Source organism: Chenopodium album, chromosome 25, assembly GCF_948465745.1.
Source record: "Chenopodium album chromosome 25, dcCheAlbu1.1, whole genome shotgun sequence".
Lineage (NCBI taxonomy): Eukaryota > Viridiplantae > Streptophyta > Magnoliopsida > Caryophyllales > Amaranthaceae > Chenopodium > Chenopodium album.
The window spans coordinates 9273116-9290401 of NC_137858.1; the positions used below are offsets into that span (position 1 = coordinate 9273116).

The 17286-nt window shown below is 34.9% G+C and overlaps 3 protein-coding genes across 4 annotated transcripts; 2 read left to right on the forward strand and 1 right to left on the reverse strand.

Annotated features, from left to right (window-relative positions):
* The first annotated feature begins 534 nt into the window (after window positions 1-534).
* On the forward strand, window positions 535-1418 carry LOC145614813 (heme-binding-like protein At3g10130, chloroplastic). The gene has a single exon (XM_081669877.1). The coding sequence runs from the start codon at window positions 674-676 to the stop codon at window positions 1310-1312; it is 639 nt and encodes a 212-aa protein (XP_081526003.1). The 5' UTR covers window positions 535-673; the 3' UTR covers window positions 1313-1418.
* Window positions 1419-1942: 524 nt separating this feature from the next.
* On the forward strand, window positions 1943-3632 carry LOC145615635 (NAD(P)H-quinone oxidoreductase subunit N, chloroplastic-like). Its single transcript, XM_081670704.1, has 4 exons — window positions 1943-2497; window positions 2950-3066; window positions 3169-3254; window positions 3374-3632. Exons 1-4 carry the CDS (start codon window positions 2075-2077, stop codon window positions 3435-3437), a joined length of 690 nt encoding a protein of 229 aa, XP_081526830.1. The 5' UTR covers window positions 1943-2074; the 3' UTR covers window positions 3438-3632.
* A 247-nt stretch (window positions 3633-3879) lies between these two features.
* On the reverse strand, window positions 3880-16791 carry LOC145615634 (rho GTPase-activating protein REN1-like). Of its 2 annotated transcripts, none has more exons than XM_081670703.1 (25): window positions 16528-16791; window positions 16354-16418; window positions 16005-16088; window positions 15596-15632; window positions 15296-15372; window positions 14341-14411; window positions 13970-14048; window positions 12984-13089; window positions 12132-12251; window positions 11455-11532; window positions 10764-10819; window positions 10590-10659; window positions 10261-10345; window positions 9802-10048; window positions 9293-9526; window positions 8367-8687; window positions 8137-8186; window positions 7439-7499; window positions 7258-7341; window positions 6906-7013; window positions 6638-6807; window positions 6393-6459; window positions 5538-5588; window positions 5164-5352; window positions 3880-4520 (listed from the first exon to the last, which is right to left on the reverse strand). In XM_081670703.1, exons 2-25 carry the CDS (start codon window positions 16399-16401, stop codon window positions 4029-4031), a joined length of 2985 nt encoding a protein of 994 aa, XP_081526829.1. In that variant the 5' UTR covers window positions 16402-16418; window positions 16528-16791; the 3' UTR covers window positions 3880-4028. The 2 variants fall into 2 exon arrangements, with proteins under 2 accessions (XP_081526829.1, XP_081526828.1); XM_081670702.1 differs by having other exon boundaries at window positions 12945-13089.
* Window positions 16792-17286: the final 495 nt, after the last annotated feature.

Sequence of the window (17286 nt, forward strand, 5' to 3'; positions counted from 1 at the left end):
TGAATTCAAACTCTTTTTCAATATTTTACAGACCAGTTGGCTTACCTGTTATGGTTCAACACTATGACTTCCGAGTTTCTCCCTAATTTCATTTCAATTTGGGTAGAGAAAATAAAAAATATAAAAAAAAACCTTAAAATTGGTCCGAAAGTGTAGATTAGTCTTCGGTTTTTTGAGTATTGTAGCCTTGGAAGCGAGAATGGACGAGGATCCCACCAGCCGGGAAAAAAAGATTATGTGAATAGTGCACAAAGTTAAATTTATCATCTAATTTAAAACGGAGAAAGTAATTCCACAAGGTTTACTCTTATTTTCATCCATCTTCACATTTATGCTTAATCCATACCCAAAAATGACTTCATATTAAAACCATTTGACCTAACCCGAAATTGACCTGATCAACCGCTTTGACGGGTCTACTTAAAATGCATCCAGATCAATATGGGACGTGGAGAAAGAATGTCCGCAACTCCTGCCTCTCATACGAACCACAAACAGAATTCCAAATGGTCATCTATCACCTTACTAGTTACTACCCCTTCCCCAAGTAAAGGAGAACGCAACAAGTAGAACATTCCTGACACCAAAACACCCCAATATAATCTCAATCAATTTAACCAATTCATTTCATAAAAAACCCAATTCAAAACTTCCCAAAAATCCTTGAAAAAAAATGGGTATGATCTTGGGCAAAATCACAGTAGAAACCCCAAAACATGAAGTATTACAATCAACAAACGAGTATGAAATACGCAAGTACCCATCATCAGTTATAGCCGAAGTAACATATGATCCAACCCAAATGAATGGCAACAAAGATGGTGGGTTCACCATATTAGCCAATTACATTGGCGCTTTGGGTAATCCTCAGAACACCAAGGCTGAAAGTGTTGCTATGACAGCCCCAGTTGTAACACAATCTAAGGCCGTGGATGTCGGGGAGAAGATAGCTATGACAGCCCCAGTTGTAACAAAAGAGCAAAGGAGTGGTGAAGCCGAAGGCGAAGGCGGGGGAAAGAAGATGGTAACTATGCAGTTTATATTGCCTGATAAGTATAAAAGAGTTGAAGACGCGCCGAAGCCGTTGGATGAGAGGGTGGTGATCAAGGAAGAAGGGGAGAGGAAGTATGGTGTAGTGAAGTTTAGTGGAGTTGCGAGTGATGGTGTGGTGAAGGATAAGGTGGAGGGGTTGAGGGTTGCATTGGAAAAAGATGGGTATAAGGTGATTGGGGAGCATTTGTTAGCTAGATATAATCCTCCTTGGACTTTGCCATTTTGTAGGACTAATGAAGTTTTTTTACCAGTTGAGTGAGTGAGATTAAATTAGTATAGGTTGTAATTTATGTTGTAATATTTTATTTTATTTTTTTGTGTGTTTTGTGAAACTATGAAGTAAAAATCTTTTGTTTGTCTTTTAATCAATTGTAAATTGCATTTTTTTTAGCATATATTTCTTGATGTAATAATTGTAAACACAAACATGCAACTAAGTGCAATATGCTATTATGTATGCCATGCCATTATTTAATGGCATGTTGCACTAAGTTGCATGTAAACATAAACTCAAAAAGCCACAATCAGACCCATTATGAAATGAATAATTCATTATGTGAATAATAAGCTTGTGGACAACAAACTTAGATATAAACTCATATATTAACTTATTCATAAACATTAGACTCGGATAATAACAAATCAACTTAAAATTGAACGAATGATAAACTACGTAAGTATGATCTAGATGAATCAAAAATAAGTAGACTTTGTTATTAAGTATAAAAGTGTCCATATTTTAATTTACCATAATTTTGAAAGTTTGATTAACTTGTAATTAAATAGCTGTATAATAACAACAAAATAACTTTTTTGGGTCCATTTAGTATGAATCTACTCAGCTATAGCTAAAAGACTTCCACAAAAAAACAGTTTTGCTTTAGCCAAATTATTCCTTATCTTCCTTATACACCTTACAAAATTTAAACACACTACCTCAGCTTTGTTCTTTGAAACCTCTAAACTATTCTATTATTTCACAAAATAAAACAAACAAATTAAAAAGAGAAAAAAAAAAAGTATGGCTACCATGACTTCTTTACAATCTTATGGGATGCCATCCCCCAATTTCCAGCAGAAAAGGCAGCATTTACCAAGCGGTGTACTCATCAACTGTATTACCAATTCAAATGGCATGATCAAACAGTCCTCGAAAAGCCGAAATGGGGTGCAAAGGAGAGCTGTGAGTGTAGTCAGGTGTAGTAGTAGTGGAATTGGTATAGTAGATTTCATAGGAGGTGATCTTCTGAAGCCTGATATAGGAAAATGGTTATCAGATGTGGAGGAGCATAAGGCCCTTGCTATATACACCCCACATGAGGGTGGTTATGAGGGCCGGTACTTGAACCGCCTTACTCGTCTAGGCTATCACTTTCTCGATGTCTCAGCTCGTGGACTTGGAGACCCGGAATCCACCCTCACCAAGATTCACCCTGTCTGCCCTGTGAGTCTGAAAATCCTGTTCTGATCTATCAGCATTTTGTACTGTTCTATTGATCCATTCTGACAACTGTATGTAGCTTGCATATTATGAGTCAGTAATGTAAATGACAGGAACTTTTAGGCTAAGAAAAAACTGCAGAGATGACTTACATTACAGACAACTATGTTACTCGAACGTGTACTTGTGTAGGACATAGGTAATTGTCTATTAGACTCAGATGTTTCATACAAAATATATGATGATGAAAAAACAAAAGTCTGATATTGCTTCAGAAATAAGTGTGAAAATATATATGTATGTCTGAATGTTAGGATCTGACACAGATACTTGAGGTGAAATTACGAGTTTGAGTAACATAGGCTTACAAACCGCATTTATCAGCTTTCTAGCCTAAGTTTCCCTCTTTCAACTAATTTTTTTTTTCTTTGGTTGAATGGGGTGGTTTATTTCAGCCTCATCTTGGGAAGCAACCTATAGCGAGGTGGTGGTTTCCTCCGGAAGTTGATTATAGACTTGAAGCTCTTCCTTCTGATGCTAAGGGCCTTATTGTCTGGGTCATTGAAGCCAAGGTAATTCAACTATTATTCTTCCTTCAGGAAGAGGACATCTTATTTGATGATCACAACAGAAAGTCAGTGATACTAAATTCTGCATTATGTGATTCTGTCCAGGTTCTTTCTAAATCGGAGCTGCAATTTCTGGCACTGCTTCCATCTCTTCGACCCAAAGTCCGAGTAGTAGCAGAGTGTGGCAATTGGTATGCTATACAGTTTTCTGGGCTTCCTCACATATGACTTTAGTGCAGTGATTTTTTCTTGGATCTGAAAATTTGTTGCTAACATTGATTATATTCATCTTGGTGTATTATGCAAATAGGAGAAAGTTCATGTGGAAGCCGTTGAAGGAGATTGCAGGACTAGCTCCTATGCAGGAACCGTGACAGACGATACTGTAAGGAAATTACAGCTGATCTTGAGAACTTTTTAAGGAATTTATAGTTTATTAAACTCTCTCACTCTAATAGCAGTGATCTTCAAAATGTTTGTGAGTAGTTGTACAGCAATGTAAAATATATGGAGTAACAGATGAAAGTAAAAAGGTGACTGAAATAATGCTTTGTGTACACAGAAAAGAATTAAGATCAGCTGGATAAAATTAACTCAAGTAGGAGATTACAGAATACCACTCATAAATTGCATAAAAAAAAAAAAAAAAAAAAAGCTCTGAATAATTTTTTGACAGACTAAAAAAAGTGTAGTTGGTACGATGTCAAATATTGGTAAAATGGAAACATTAATTTTATAAAATCAGAATTTCCCAATTTCTACTGTAAGAAAAGTCAGCCACCTGTGGTTCTGTACAAAGAGGGTTCAATGTGGTTTGGACACTGTGTATTGAAGTCACCACTATAAAGTATAAACTAATCTATCAATCTGATTCTAACCATAAGCTTGATGGAGTCACAGTAAATGAAAATTCCTGCTGAATGACTGTCAAAGAATAGAAAACCGCCGTATTACCGGACTACTAATCATCTGGATAGTGTCCTGGAGGTACTAGATTGCTGACCATCTTGTCGTCGACCTTTATCTGATTTTTTTGATGAGGATTGTCCTCCCTCTGATTTAAATTTATCGGGTTGCTGCTGATTCTGGGGCAATGAAGTATCTGACTTTGAGCTAAAACCCTTATTATCAATATCCCTATTATCAGTCTTTTTGTTGCTGTCCCTGTTATCAGCTTCTGTTGCAGAACCCTTGCCTGAACTATGTGATGATTGATACACACGATCTTCAGGGTTCCTCGAGAAGTTACCCTCAGGACCTTGATTTTTGTCAGGAGTATGGACTGTATGGATAGGTTCTGGAACTTTTCCCTTCCCAGGACTTAGGATGGGTTGGGTTAATGATCCTCGGCTTTTGTCAATGCTTTGGAGCTCAGTTGCGATTTGTGTACGCCTTTCCTTCAAGAAGTTGAGCCGGGTTGTCAGTTTGGACAGTGCAGAGGTGGTAGAGCTGCTTCCCTGTCATGGACATGTAGATTTTCATTTAGAAACTTCAACTTCCATTGTCAACCACTCACTAAGTCACTATAAAAGTACTGGAATCTTAATTAGAACTGACATTTCACTTAAGGCCTATGTTTACTTGGATCTGATACTCATATCAGGCACAAGTATGTTGGCTCTATAACAAATAAACATGTATTTTTCAAATTGAAGTGTTAAGTGTCCAGCACGGGTACTTGAGGTGAAATATAATATTAGAGTAACATAAAATTAGGTTGGAACTCGGAAATGTCCCCACGGTATTCTCTGTAGTATGAAAACTAATTCACTTCGGCATCCTTTTCTAAGGAATGAACTTATTAAGTTAATTCCTTAATAGGAAAGGTAATTCAGTAGATAATGGCCTTCAATTTTTGAAAGTCGGTAGAAGAAAAAAAAAAGTAGCTCAAGTATTTTCATCACTGCACAACATTCAATGGGGAAGTGATTGGCTGAAGATCCATGATATTTTAATGGTGTCTTAGAATGAACTTTTCATAGATGAAAACCATCACATTATAAAGCCCCTGCTTTAAGCAGAGAATGAAATCTTCTGATCTACTTCGAATGTTAGAATTGAAAGAAAATATTTCAGTTTTGCAATTGAGAATAGACCTACCTCGCCTTTTGAACTTGTCCTCTTTGTAGCGGAGGTATTAGATTTTGGAATAGGGGCTTCCATTGATGTAACATTATTCGGAAGCAATCCCAATTTGGAAATATCTCTTGATAAATCATTTGGTTGATTACTATTTGAGGATACATTTTTTCTATCACTGTCGCGATCAGTTCCATCCAATTTCCGTCCCTGAAAATTCAATCTTTAGCTTATCAACGAAATAATGGCAGAAAAACGATAAAAATCAGAATAATGTTGAAATCACACACTCAACCAAAAGGCAGCTCAATCTGTACTCAATAAGCTTATTAAATAACTGATAATAATAAGCATTCCACATTGAACATTATAAATAGTCTGGCCAGCTCCATTACCTTTGCTGATGCATTTTTCCGATCAATGTCATCCATGTAGCTCTGCTGTCCCTGAAAGACCTTACTTTAATCAGCTAATACTCTTAAAACAACTGATGGTATATAAACATCTCACAGAAAAGAGTAAATGGCAAACGCTATGACATGTGTATAAGAATTAATCATCTGAATTCAGCTTCACAACAGAAAGTGTTCATGCAAATGATGATACAGTAGAGGTCATATTAATACTAAATGACTAAAAGCCTCACAGAAACAGTAATAGGTTTTATCGTACTTGCTTCCTTAATAGCAAGAACACAAAAGAAAACTCATACAGCTAGAGTCAATGCTACCTCACCATATCTTTTTCGATTCTCATATCTGAAACACAAATAATTGATAATCCTTCCACCTACAATGACCTCCTGATTTGTCCCATTCGATTGTCCCTTTTCTTTAAAAGATGCACACTGATCTGAGCATTGTGATATGTTCCTAATATTCTAAAAAGCTACTTATTAAATCTTATTTGGTCATTACACTCAGCATTTGCAAAATATCAAATAGAACATGAAAATATGCAATGTAGTATGGAGTGAGTAGAGTCCCATCCCCCTATATATTTTTATGATAAACCAACACAAACAAATCCTGTAATAAAACCCATTAACAACTAAAAGAAGAGAGCCAAGAAACAACTCCATTCCAATTGAAAACCTCGGTAGATACTCATTCCGTGCATTTCAAAGGGTAAGAGGGATACAAACTCAATCAAAACTATGCATAATTATGTCCCAACACTTAGGCCACTTACTGCTGCTAGCCACTTAACAGGTTCGATCTTAAATTTACTGATGCTAAATGGTGACTTACCTCAATCTTACTCGGTATTTTGACATGATGTAACTCGTCTTTCATTTCATTGTCCTTGTTATATATCCTGCAATGTCAAAAAATAAAAATTACTGGGTAGGATTGGCAAATCGATCATCTTCGTGTAACTGAAAACTGGTACTTGATTTCCAACACAAGTCAGCTAGTAAAGCACTATGTTTCAAATTATACTTTCACAAAAAGCTACAAAAGGATGGGGATAAGAATGGAATAAGTGTTCTTACAACATATTTCCTTTATTTAAACAGTCTTGTACTTTATTATTACTATCCTGCAAAAGGGATGCAGTCTGCTCATGTTGATGAATAAGCTCTGCGTCAATGTCATCAAGCCTCTGCTTCAAGTTACTAAAATTTTCCTCGGCTATAGAAATTTTCTGAAGCTCAACCTTTGTCTTGAACAGATAATGTTGAAAGAATCACAGAACAAAAAAGAGAACATCAAGATACTGGCTAGATGAGTTGCATCATAGATATTTAATCATCAACTTACCTTTTCATTGATAGAGACAGGCAATTGGGAGATATCGAACACAGATCCGGCTTCCAATGCTACTCTTAATTCTCTTTCTTTTTGTAGCTGTTCTTGCAACCTAGCCACCTGTGTGCACCATCAATTCAAGCGGCTTTATGCCTTTAACAAAACCATATGACCAATTATGTTGAATTCATGATCAGTTACTTGGGCTGGGCCTCCTTATCTCAGGAAGTAGCCAGCCCATCACAGCCCTAGCCCCTGGGGGTGAGGTGGAAGATAAGGAAATCCCTCCTCAAAGGTGGCCCTAGTGTGATTAATCCCATGACCTCAACGTCGAATGTTATAAATGGAAATTTGTAAAACATACATCTTTCTCAAGAGCTAAGCGACGCTCATTTAGGGCTTTTTTACGTCTCTCCAAACTTGCTTGTAGAATTGCGTTATTGTTAGCCTATAACAAGGTGTGAAGTACATAAATATAGATATCATCAAATAAAATGACTGGATGATAACAAGAAATACAATGCCAAAATAAGGAAGGCTTGTACCTCCTCTTCAATTTTATTTTCGAGTTCAAGCTTTGTTGCCTCAAGTCGTTGGATTTCATTTCTGTAAAAGAACAAACAAACAAATATACAAAAAGTTCAGGTACATGATCATTTTACAATGAAGGCAAGGCCAAATCAAGATCAATGTAAAGGAAAATTGTCAGACTTTTTATCCCCTTTCACATGCAATATTACACCTTAATAGCTGAAGTGGTTCTTTTCAACTAATTATTTTTTCTACCCAGCTAGGTAACACCATCAGAACTTACTATTAATGTATTGAAAGAAAAAACATTATCTAAATGGAAGGATACTAATCATATTAGACCTTAACATAATAAAGCTCAATATCAGGTAGATCTGAACTTGTTCTTTTTATCTTATTTCAATGACTTGTTATTTAATTTTGCCAGAATCAGTCTGGATCCGAACTTGAATACTACCTAATGCTGAAATTTCAGTACTCTAAACTCTAGAACCATAACCAATTTTATTTCTTCGAAACTAGAGAGGCATATTCTGAACACACTAGCAAAAATTGATGCACAACAAGAATATGATTTGAGTAGATTGCAAAACTATCATGTACATAGAAATCAGCACACTAAGACCAAGTACAGGAACAAAATCAATAAGTCAGAAATATAAACATAAAACATAATTATGTAATTATTCAGAATGGCCAAAGAAAAACTTACTCTTCTTCAAGCGAGAAATCTATTGATTCCATGGAAAGATTCTTTTTTGCCTAGAACAGACAGAAAATTTTTGTAGTTAGTACAGTTTGAGAATTCAATAAGAGACTATTATAAAAGAAAAAACCAATTGAACCGATTATTTATAAGCCCATATCCTATACCAAGTAAGCAAATGAGAGAATTCAACCATAAGAGAGGTGGGGAAGGCATACTAGAAACAACAGACTTACCGATGTTCTTCCCCACCTATGACGTCTGAATTGTGAGGACCCAAGGACCTTAGTTGCTGACATTTTGCTGCCTCTTTGTGGACTCAAACTATCAGACTCTTTTATGGAACTTGTCTCTGCTGGAATATCTCGATGCATTTTAGTAGAGTCAGCAATAGCCACTGATGTATCATTATTTCTTTTTGTGTTTTTGTCAAATATCTGGAGATTATCTTGCTGAGATTCTGGAGTACGAGGTGAAACTGATGATGACCTCTGGCTTTCTAGAAAATCATGAACTTGTTCAGGAGACCTTGAATATGAACTGGACCTTTCACTATGCTGCAGTTTAGAGAGTGTGTGATGTAAGCAATTTGCAAGAGGAAGAGAAGTAACTGAGAATGTGTCCTTAATTTAAGAAAATGAGACGAAACTGCAAATGAATCTGAGACAGATTGGAAATAAAATTTGTTCACAATGTACAATTTATTCTAATTTTCTTTACCAATTGCAATCATATTATACCATTGTTTCAGACCCCAGACCTCATAATGAAGTTTTTCCCTTTAGCATTATACATGGATGCTGGACATGTGGAGTCTTAATGCTGCAATGTAGTATCAGAAGGTTGTTTGTGTTGCAGATTCTATGGAATAGGTAGAATGCCAGAAGTAAGACTTAAAAGCATAATATCTTATTTTGAAGTAGCAGATGGTGGTATGGTTCAACAAGGGTCAATTAGAAACAGCCTTTCTTTTATCGCAAGGCTAAAATTACACATGTTCAGCACCCCAACCCCCTTGCCAAGGGCGGGAAGCTCATTAGGTGCAAGTAAATAATCCAATTTTACAGAACATGTGACTGATTTAGGATCAAGTATGTAATAATAAATGCCATAGTAGCCAAGAATTATATGCATATGTACTAAAGTCTAATAGTGTACTAGCCTTATCATCATCGCAAGAATCACTCTCTCCATGGTCACCACTGCCACTACACGTCTCACATGCTGAATGCTCATAATCATCATCTGTTTCATCATGATCTGATGCATCCTCATGATCATCATCTTCAATATAATCATCATCATCTTCATACATTTCATCATCACTGGCCTCCTCTGTCCCGCTTCCACTCTCATCTGAGTCAGAGAACAATCCACTGTCCGACATCGAACCTTCCTGAAAAGAATTTTAGTGGCCATGAAGTGCAAACCAAGACAGAATGTATAAGCTGAATCCTGAATGTAGATACTTCCACAATATGTATGGGAACAGGCATATGACTAGATATGATCTTCAAATGCAAGAACAACAGAGTTACGACACATTAAGGAACATGATCCTAAAATCCCTAATTCTTCTACACAATGCAAAGTAGAACAACGAAAAGGTAATTTGGGACAGATCGCTAATTCATCCTCACAGCAAAAGTTAAAGAGGAACTTGAAGCTTACCCCAAAAATTTTGTCATATTCATCTAGTAGAGTAATAATGATAGCTTGAGCATGGTTTGCTGCTGCTGCTGCTTGAAGAAGTTGGAAAGAACCATCTCCAGCCACATCCATTTGTGTATCTCCAAGTTCACAATCACCAGCGAGAAGGGGTCGCAGAAGCAAAGGAGACATGCAAGCGGCCACTGCTGATGTGCTCATCCGATTTACTGCCTTGTTGGAAGCCACTGTTTGCATCATCATGAGAATCCTGGAGATACAAACAAAGGGACTAAGGAATGTAGAAATGTGATTAAATAGAAAAAGACAGTACATTATATCACTGCGGCAAACTATCATCTAATGCACCGCACATATGCTCCTTTGATGATTGGCGGCTGCAGAAATCTGTACCTTAAGAGGATTATGCATTTGGCTAAGAAAAACTAAAGTGAATAAAGTAAAGTTATCTATACCACATACCTCTGCAGTAATTGTCTGTTTGGCTCCGGAAATGTTTCTAGTATTGCTGTGCGCATAGCATTAAGTCTGTTGTTTCGTTCACTTCCTACAAATGATAGTTCACATTTGTTTAATAACAACAGTTAAATAACATTTACTTGGACATTATTCTGTCTAAAATTTTCTAAACCATCAGAATCAAATAAAAGAAATGCGGGCATGTCAAATGCTCTGTAAAATTTTACAATGGCCCAAGCCTCATGATTGAAGTTCCATTAAGACAATAACATAATTGTGCCAACAACAACAAAATGTTTATTTCAGAAACAGAGATCTCTATGGCAACTTACGAAATGCTTCTAATAGTGCATTACAACAAGATGCTGGAACTGGAGAAGATGGTAATTCCCTTAAAATGTACTGAAGATTGCAACAAAAAAAAAAAAAAAGCAAATCAGAATATAATGTGAGAATGTTACTGTAGCAAACTTAAAGTTACTAGCATAGATGATCAGAAGATATACCTTAATACAGTCGCCAATGACATGAGCATCCTCGCTGGGGGAGAACTCAGTTTTCCCTGTGTGCATATTGAATTAGACAATAATAAGCCAACAAATAAAGGATGCAGTGCTATTTGTCAAAATGAGTGTAATAAGTATCTTAATTAGTAGACAAATTAGTAATAAAACCTTGGGTCATGTTATGTTGCCTTTGCCTAGACAAATTGTTCAAAGTAACTATGGGTTGAGAATGTAGGACAGATAAATATATGTGAAATAATACGCAAAACTCTTCGGTGCAAGCATTTTTATAAAAACTAATAGCAAAACCCTAGCTGGTTCTTAATTGATTTTTCTGAGATACCCAATAGTCAGTATAAAAACCATCCTTCACACCTTTGACTATTTGTGTAAGGTCTTCACTGTTTAGGACCAACAATAAAGCAAATTTAATGTACATGGTTTTTCAGTTTGGTGAAGAAAACCACATGTTAGCAAATAGACTAACAAAACATTTTAAGGGTTATGTCCCTTTATATCTCCTCGATCATCAGAAAACCAAAAAGAATGAGGCTGAATGACCTGAGTTTATTTTAATGTTGAATCAAGGGGCAAACTGTGTAGTGTATAATTTAAGACTTGTCCACATATAGGGCTCTTCTTAGAAGAATGATATAAATTTTCTAAAAGGACAGAGGGCGGTTAAATGAACCTTGTTCATATTCTCGAACACGGCGATAAACTTCATCTACATCTGCAGCTTGCCGCAAAACTCCTTCAACATTGACTCCTGCACCGTCAATCAATTTTTAAGCAAGAGAAAAACACATTACATAAAGTAAGGCAGTAACTGTTCAACTAGATAACAGCATCAATGTCATTCCTTTAAAAGCTATGCAAATCGATTTGCTTGAGTATAGGTGTATAGCTACATAAGATGCTTGTATCAGTCATCACAAAAGGCTGAGGCAGCTAGATAGAACAAAAGAGAACTTCTATTCAAGAATACTCAAAATTGCTGCCTTTCTCAATCCAACCAGTCAGAACCATCGGAAATGAATTTAAAAGAAATAAAACGACAAGAGGAAAAAGATTTATTTTCACATGAGCAAAATTCCAGAACTAGTACATACTACATAGCTTATCCTAAGGAGTAAGTTCCATAAAAAAATCATGCCTTTCATTTTAGTGGCTCTGTGTACAAAGAACAGAGTTGAGTCAATAGAGTTACGAATTAATGATGCTATAAATTTAATTCAAGCAATACATGTAATAACAACGCTTCAAAAATATCCCAAGCTTGAGAGAAGCTGTAAATAATAATTATTGACAAGTAGATCATTTCAATCTATGAGTTTAGAGAGGCATCCCAAGAAAAAAAAATTCTACCATGATCTTCAATGAATCTGAGGGCTTTCTCCAAGAAAGAAGGTGATCCATCTATATCTTCCAAAGCGAGTAAAATCGGCCTACCAATTACCATAGATTTTCCAGGTGGCCCATCAGTATCTGTAAAAGAAATATGATATTACCCTTACGCCTCTCTTTATAAAAGAAGTACAAGGAAATGAGAGCATGTTCATAAGCTAACATTAAACAGCATAGAAACTTACACAATTGCAGCCAAGGGAAAAGTTAATTGACATATCAACTTGATAATAACAAATGTTAAACAATGACAATAAAAAAAAGATTTTTAAATTATCTAGATGAGATGGACAAAGTTTTATCGAACATGAATGCCGCTAAAAGAGTTTCATGGCTAGCTCTTAGTAAAGCCTCTAAATATTAATGAACAAATAATACTTTTTTTAGATATAACACTACCAACAACAATCAAACAAGAATTTCAGTCAAAATTGTTGATTGAGGTATTGCGTAAGCAAGAAAGTAAAGCAACCCCCTTCACTATCAACCTAAAAGCCATGAATACTTAATTCCCAAGCAGTTTAGCCGTTTAAATTGGGAGATAATACATTGAAATGTTCCTGTAGTTTGCTGGCGTAAATCTGAGTATAAAGGTTATAAGTTAACCATACAACACACTCTTGATTTTTAATATCGTTAATGAAGTCAGCAAGAATTTTAATCTGAAAGCTCAAGTCTCAGCTATAAGAAGTGATGGCTCAAAGTAAGGACTAAGCTAAGTAACACCAAAAGTGCAGCAGACAAGCCGAATATGACAACAAAACAAGAGCATACGTTGATCAGCAGCACCATTAACATCATCAACTTGCTCACTTTTTAAAATCCCATTTTGTCCTGCGCTGTGGGCTGCATTTGGTGCTAGTGCCAAAGCATTCTCAAGTGCTGTCTTCCACTCTTGTAAATCCTCCAAAGTTTCTGCCTGCAGCAATAGGCACAAGATTTTCTAACATCAGTCATCAGCACAAGTTGACCTACTTTTCTTCATTACTTCACTGTAGGGGTAAAAGGAAACAAAAAACTATACTTTGCATTAATCTATTCAACTATAATTTGACATAAATGGGCAACTTCTCAAAATTCATTTGAACCACAAAAATGCTATAAAGGTCAGCAAAGGAAATAAATATGCACTCCACCTTCTCTTCTACAACTCGGATTATTTTGCTTCAATTTCTGAAGTTCTTAACCCATATCCTGAAAGGGGTAATTACTTCGTTAAAGCCTCTGGTCCATAATATTTCTAAGCCACATTTCAAAGGCTCTAACCTTGTACTTAAGCAGAACTACTGAGTTCTTACCCTTGCAAGTTTTATAATATCAACCTTCTTAAGAAAGGAAAGCTTCCACCAACAGAAAAAGAAAGGAAAGCTTTGATGGCAAGTTGAATTGAAATAAGTTATAATACTTATAGCTATTGTGATAATTTCTTAAGCTCCATCTTTGGGAGGGAGGATCCTTCACATAGGAGTCTATATCAACAATTATGAATGAGTTATGTCTCTATAGATCCTCTAGCACATAATTTTATTTTTTGATATAAAGGCCATTTACAAAACTGATAATTAATCACATGATTGTATATAAGTTGACCAACTATATTCATCAACTCATGAACAAGTTAATCAGCAATCTGGTGATATATTAGAGAACAACAGATTTTTTTTTAAAAAAATGCAGGAATGACAAGTGGATAGCTGTGAGCTAAAGAAACAGGTAAACAAATTAATTTCAGTAAAACAGAAAGTTGTATATTTTGATTAGCACTATTAGCTGCTAAAAGATATGGACTAAAGCAGCACCTTAAGTGTAAAAGCTCGGCCATCCCGACCATCAGGGAAGAACACGGTCAATAACTTCTTATCTGTTTTGATCTCCACACTAACAAAACATATAATAAAATAAATAGATCAGGAATGTGACTTCATTCAACAGCATAAGTTACATAAAAATAGTAATATCACCCAACATAGATCCCAAAATTCCAGCACTGGGCCTTGTAAGGTCAATGCTTAAGATACAAGAGGCATTAACCACAGTCAGTGGAAGATGGTAAGGGGTGTAATATCATAAGTAACCCAAGAATTCAATGAACTATCAAGTATTACAATAAGTACCTTACAATAATTTAATGTAATAAAGAAACAATAAAAAATCAAAACAACACACTAACCTGGCGGAGTTGTTTAGGTCTATACCACCAAGGGTTAGATTCACCTCACCACCCTTTTGGGGTGTTGCACTCTGAAAAAGGGGGGAAATTTAAAAATAAATAGTAAAATAGACTTTAAAAAAACAAAAAAAAATTGTTAAGGTTTTCTGTCATTCACACAAACAGGAGATGGTGTTGGAGAAAGGAATACTGCATACTGAAATACAGTGGTTGACATTCATGAAAAACTAAAAGTTAGAATATTATATGCTTTTGAAATTTGTTAGCTGGTAAGTATATTCTCAAATATACAGTCTCCGTCTCATATTAGATTTTTGACTTCAGAACTAAAATTTAGGATTTTTACCCCCAAAAAAATATACTACATATATATAAAAAATAAAGATGTGCAAATGTAGTTCTAGAATAGATAGTTGTTGTTTCATGACACCTCAAATGGACCTTTTACATAATTTTGGGACAACAAGAAAGTTCGGCATATATCTATTAAGATAATCCTAGAATATGATCCCTAATGTTCCACTTCAGACATATCATTCATATGTGACAGTCAATTTTCTGGTTCTTCTTTACAGGATTAACTTTTGCATAAATTCAATCTACTCGTATCAATTTAAAGATACTTAACTCATGCACCTCGAATGGAGCACTAGGAATCATGTGCATAACATAAGCCTAGCAATACTCAATTCTTTCCATGGAGAAAATCTCGGGATCCATTTCAACTGCTGTATGAAAGAGAAAGACCACATGTTTTCACAAACAGTTTTGGCACATTGTTGATAAAAATGAAGATGTTCCCTTGCTCTCTCTGTCCTCCTCCCCACCCCCCTTCCCCCCAATCTTGCATCCTCTCACAGCATATAAATATATAACAGGCGTGACGTGGATACAATCAGTTCTCATCATTCAACATGCATTAAGGAAATTTCATTAGAGAGGACAAAGAGCTTACAGGATCACTTCTAAAAAAGACTAGAGATGTGCGCGTCAAAATGAACCATCTCTTCTTCCAAGAAGTCCACCCAATTCCTGGATGATAGAAGAAACAATATTAGTCACAATTTAAATCCACTTTGACAGTTAGAACATATGCAGCTCTATATAAGTACTTCATATAAATTAGCTGTTATCACTTTAGTCCACATTTCTCAAGCAAACGACAATGTGAGTTTAAGACAACCTTGTACTACAAGAAACTGAAACACACCATATCTTAGTGTGCAATAAACAACCAAAAACAGTAAAACCTCACCTTTGGATGATATATAGAGCGGCCCACTCTTGAACACCTACAAGAAATTGAAACGATTAGAACTTATCTTATACTTCTATCGGAATCACAAGAATATATAAATTAGGGCATTCATTCTTCCATGATAAAAACAGCAAGCATCTCATTCATCCCCTCTTATCTCAAGAAAATCACAACTTATTTTACAATAAATGAACAAACAAACCATAGATCACATGAACAATATATCAAATGTAGCAGTGTCATTTAAAAGCAAATTATACATTCATCAATTATGTACTCCGCATTCACGAGCCAATCCAATATGTAAGAAACTAAGAACAATGTATCAAATGTAAAAATATCAATAAGGGAGCAATGAAACAGCCTTAAATAGTAAACAAATACACAAGAAGAGTCTCACAACTACCTGATTCCGGGACCGTGACGTCTGAAGCTCTGGTGCCCCGGCCTGAGGAGAAGTATCAGTTACATTATCTCCTTGTGATGGTACCTAAAATCAGCACAATGTCATGACACTATTACATTTATAAACTTGACATTGGAACTTGATCATACATATATTGTAATAAAAATAAACCCCATTAATAAATTCTGAAAATCAAGGGTATTCAATATTCACAATTTTCTTTTTATAAATCATCAATACATTGATTATATAATATACTAATAAACTTTCAAATTAAAAAATAAAAAATAAAATTGCACATTTCAATATTAAAAAATAATTATGATTATAATTAGGCAATTACGAGTACCTGGGAAGAACATTCGCCTGATTTGCTCGTCATTGATTGCTCCTTCATTTCAACATCCTATTTAACTAACAAATCACAAAATTTTGGAATAATTTCAACAATTAAAAATCCCACAAAATTCATAACACCAAAATAAAAATAAAAAATCTAAAAATCTAAAAAAAAAATACTTACAAATTCTACAATGTGGGTTACCTTCGAAATTCCATAATTCAATAAAATTATTAAAAATTAAAATGGGTGAAAATTTAGGGAAAAAAATAAAATTGGGTTGAAATTAATTTTCAGGAGAAAAAAAAAGAGAGAGAAGCAGAAAGAGGAAAAAAAATGGAAGCTTAATTTGGATTTTGGTTTTCAACGGAAACCCCGTTGGTGACCCAATTTGAGCGGGCCCGTGTAATACGGCAGTTATACACGTGGCAACCGTAGGTGTTCTTATGCTCATAGAACGTGGGAGTCACTAATGGCATTTTTTTTTTTTTTTTTTTTTTTGAGTTTCTATATTTATATGCAAGTCACTCTAATAATAATCCATAATGTTCTTTCTCAAAAAAAAAAATAAAAAAAAATCCGTAATGAATATTACATTGATGATCATATTAAACAATGTCAAGATGGTATGTTGCATGTAACAGAATGAAGAGAAATATGACGTTAATGATTTTCATAAGAATGTCATATCGTAGGTTTTTTTTTTAAAAAAAAAAAAAAATATATCATATCCTATTATTCAAAAAAAATATATAATATCATTCTAAATACGAGCAGGTTTAATTTAAGAATTTATAAACAAATTATTCATTGATTGACTTAATTAAGGTTTCTGTATTTCGTTTATTATTTTCACGGCTCGTGATATGCATTCCCTTTGAGCTAAATATAACGAGTTATATATATATATATATATATATATATATATATATATATATATAT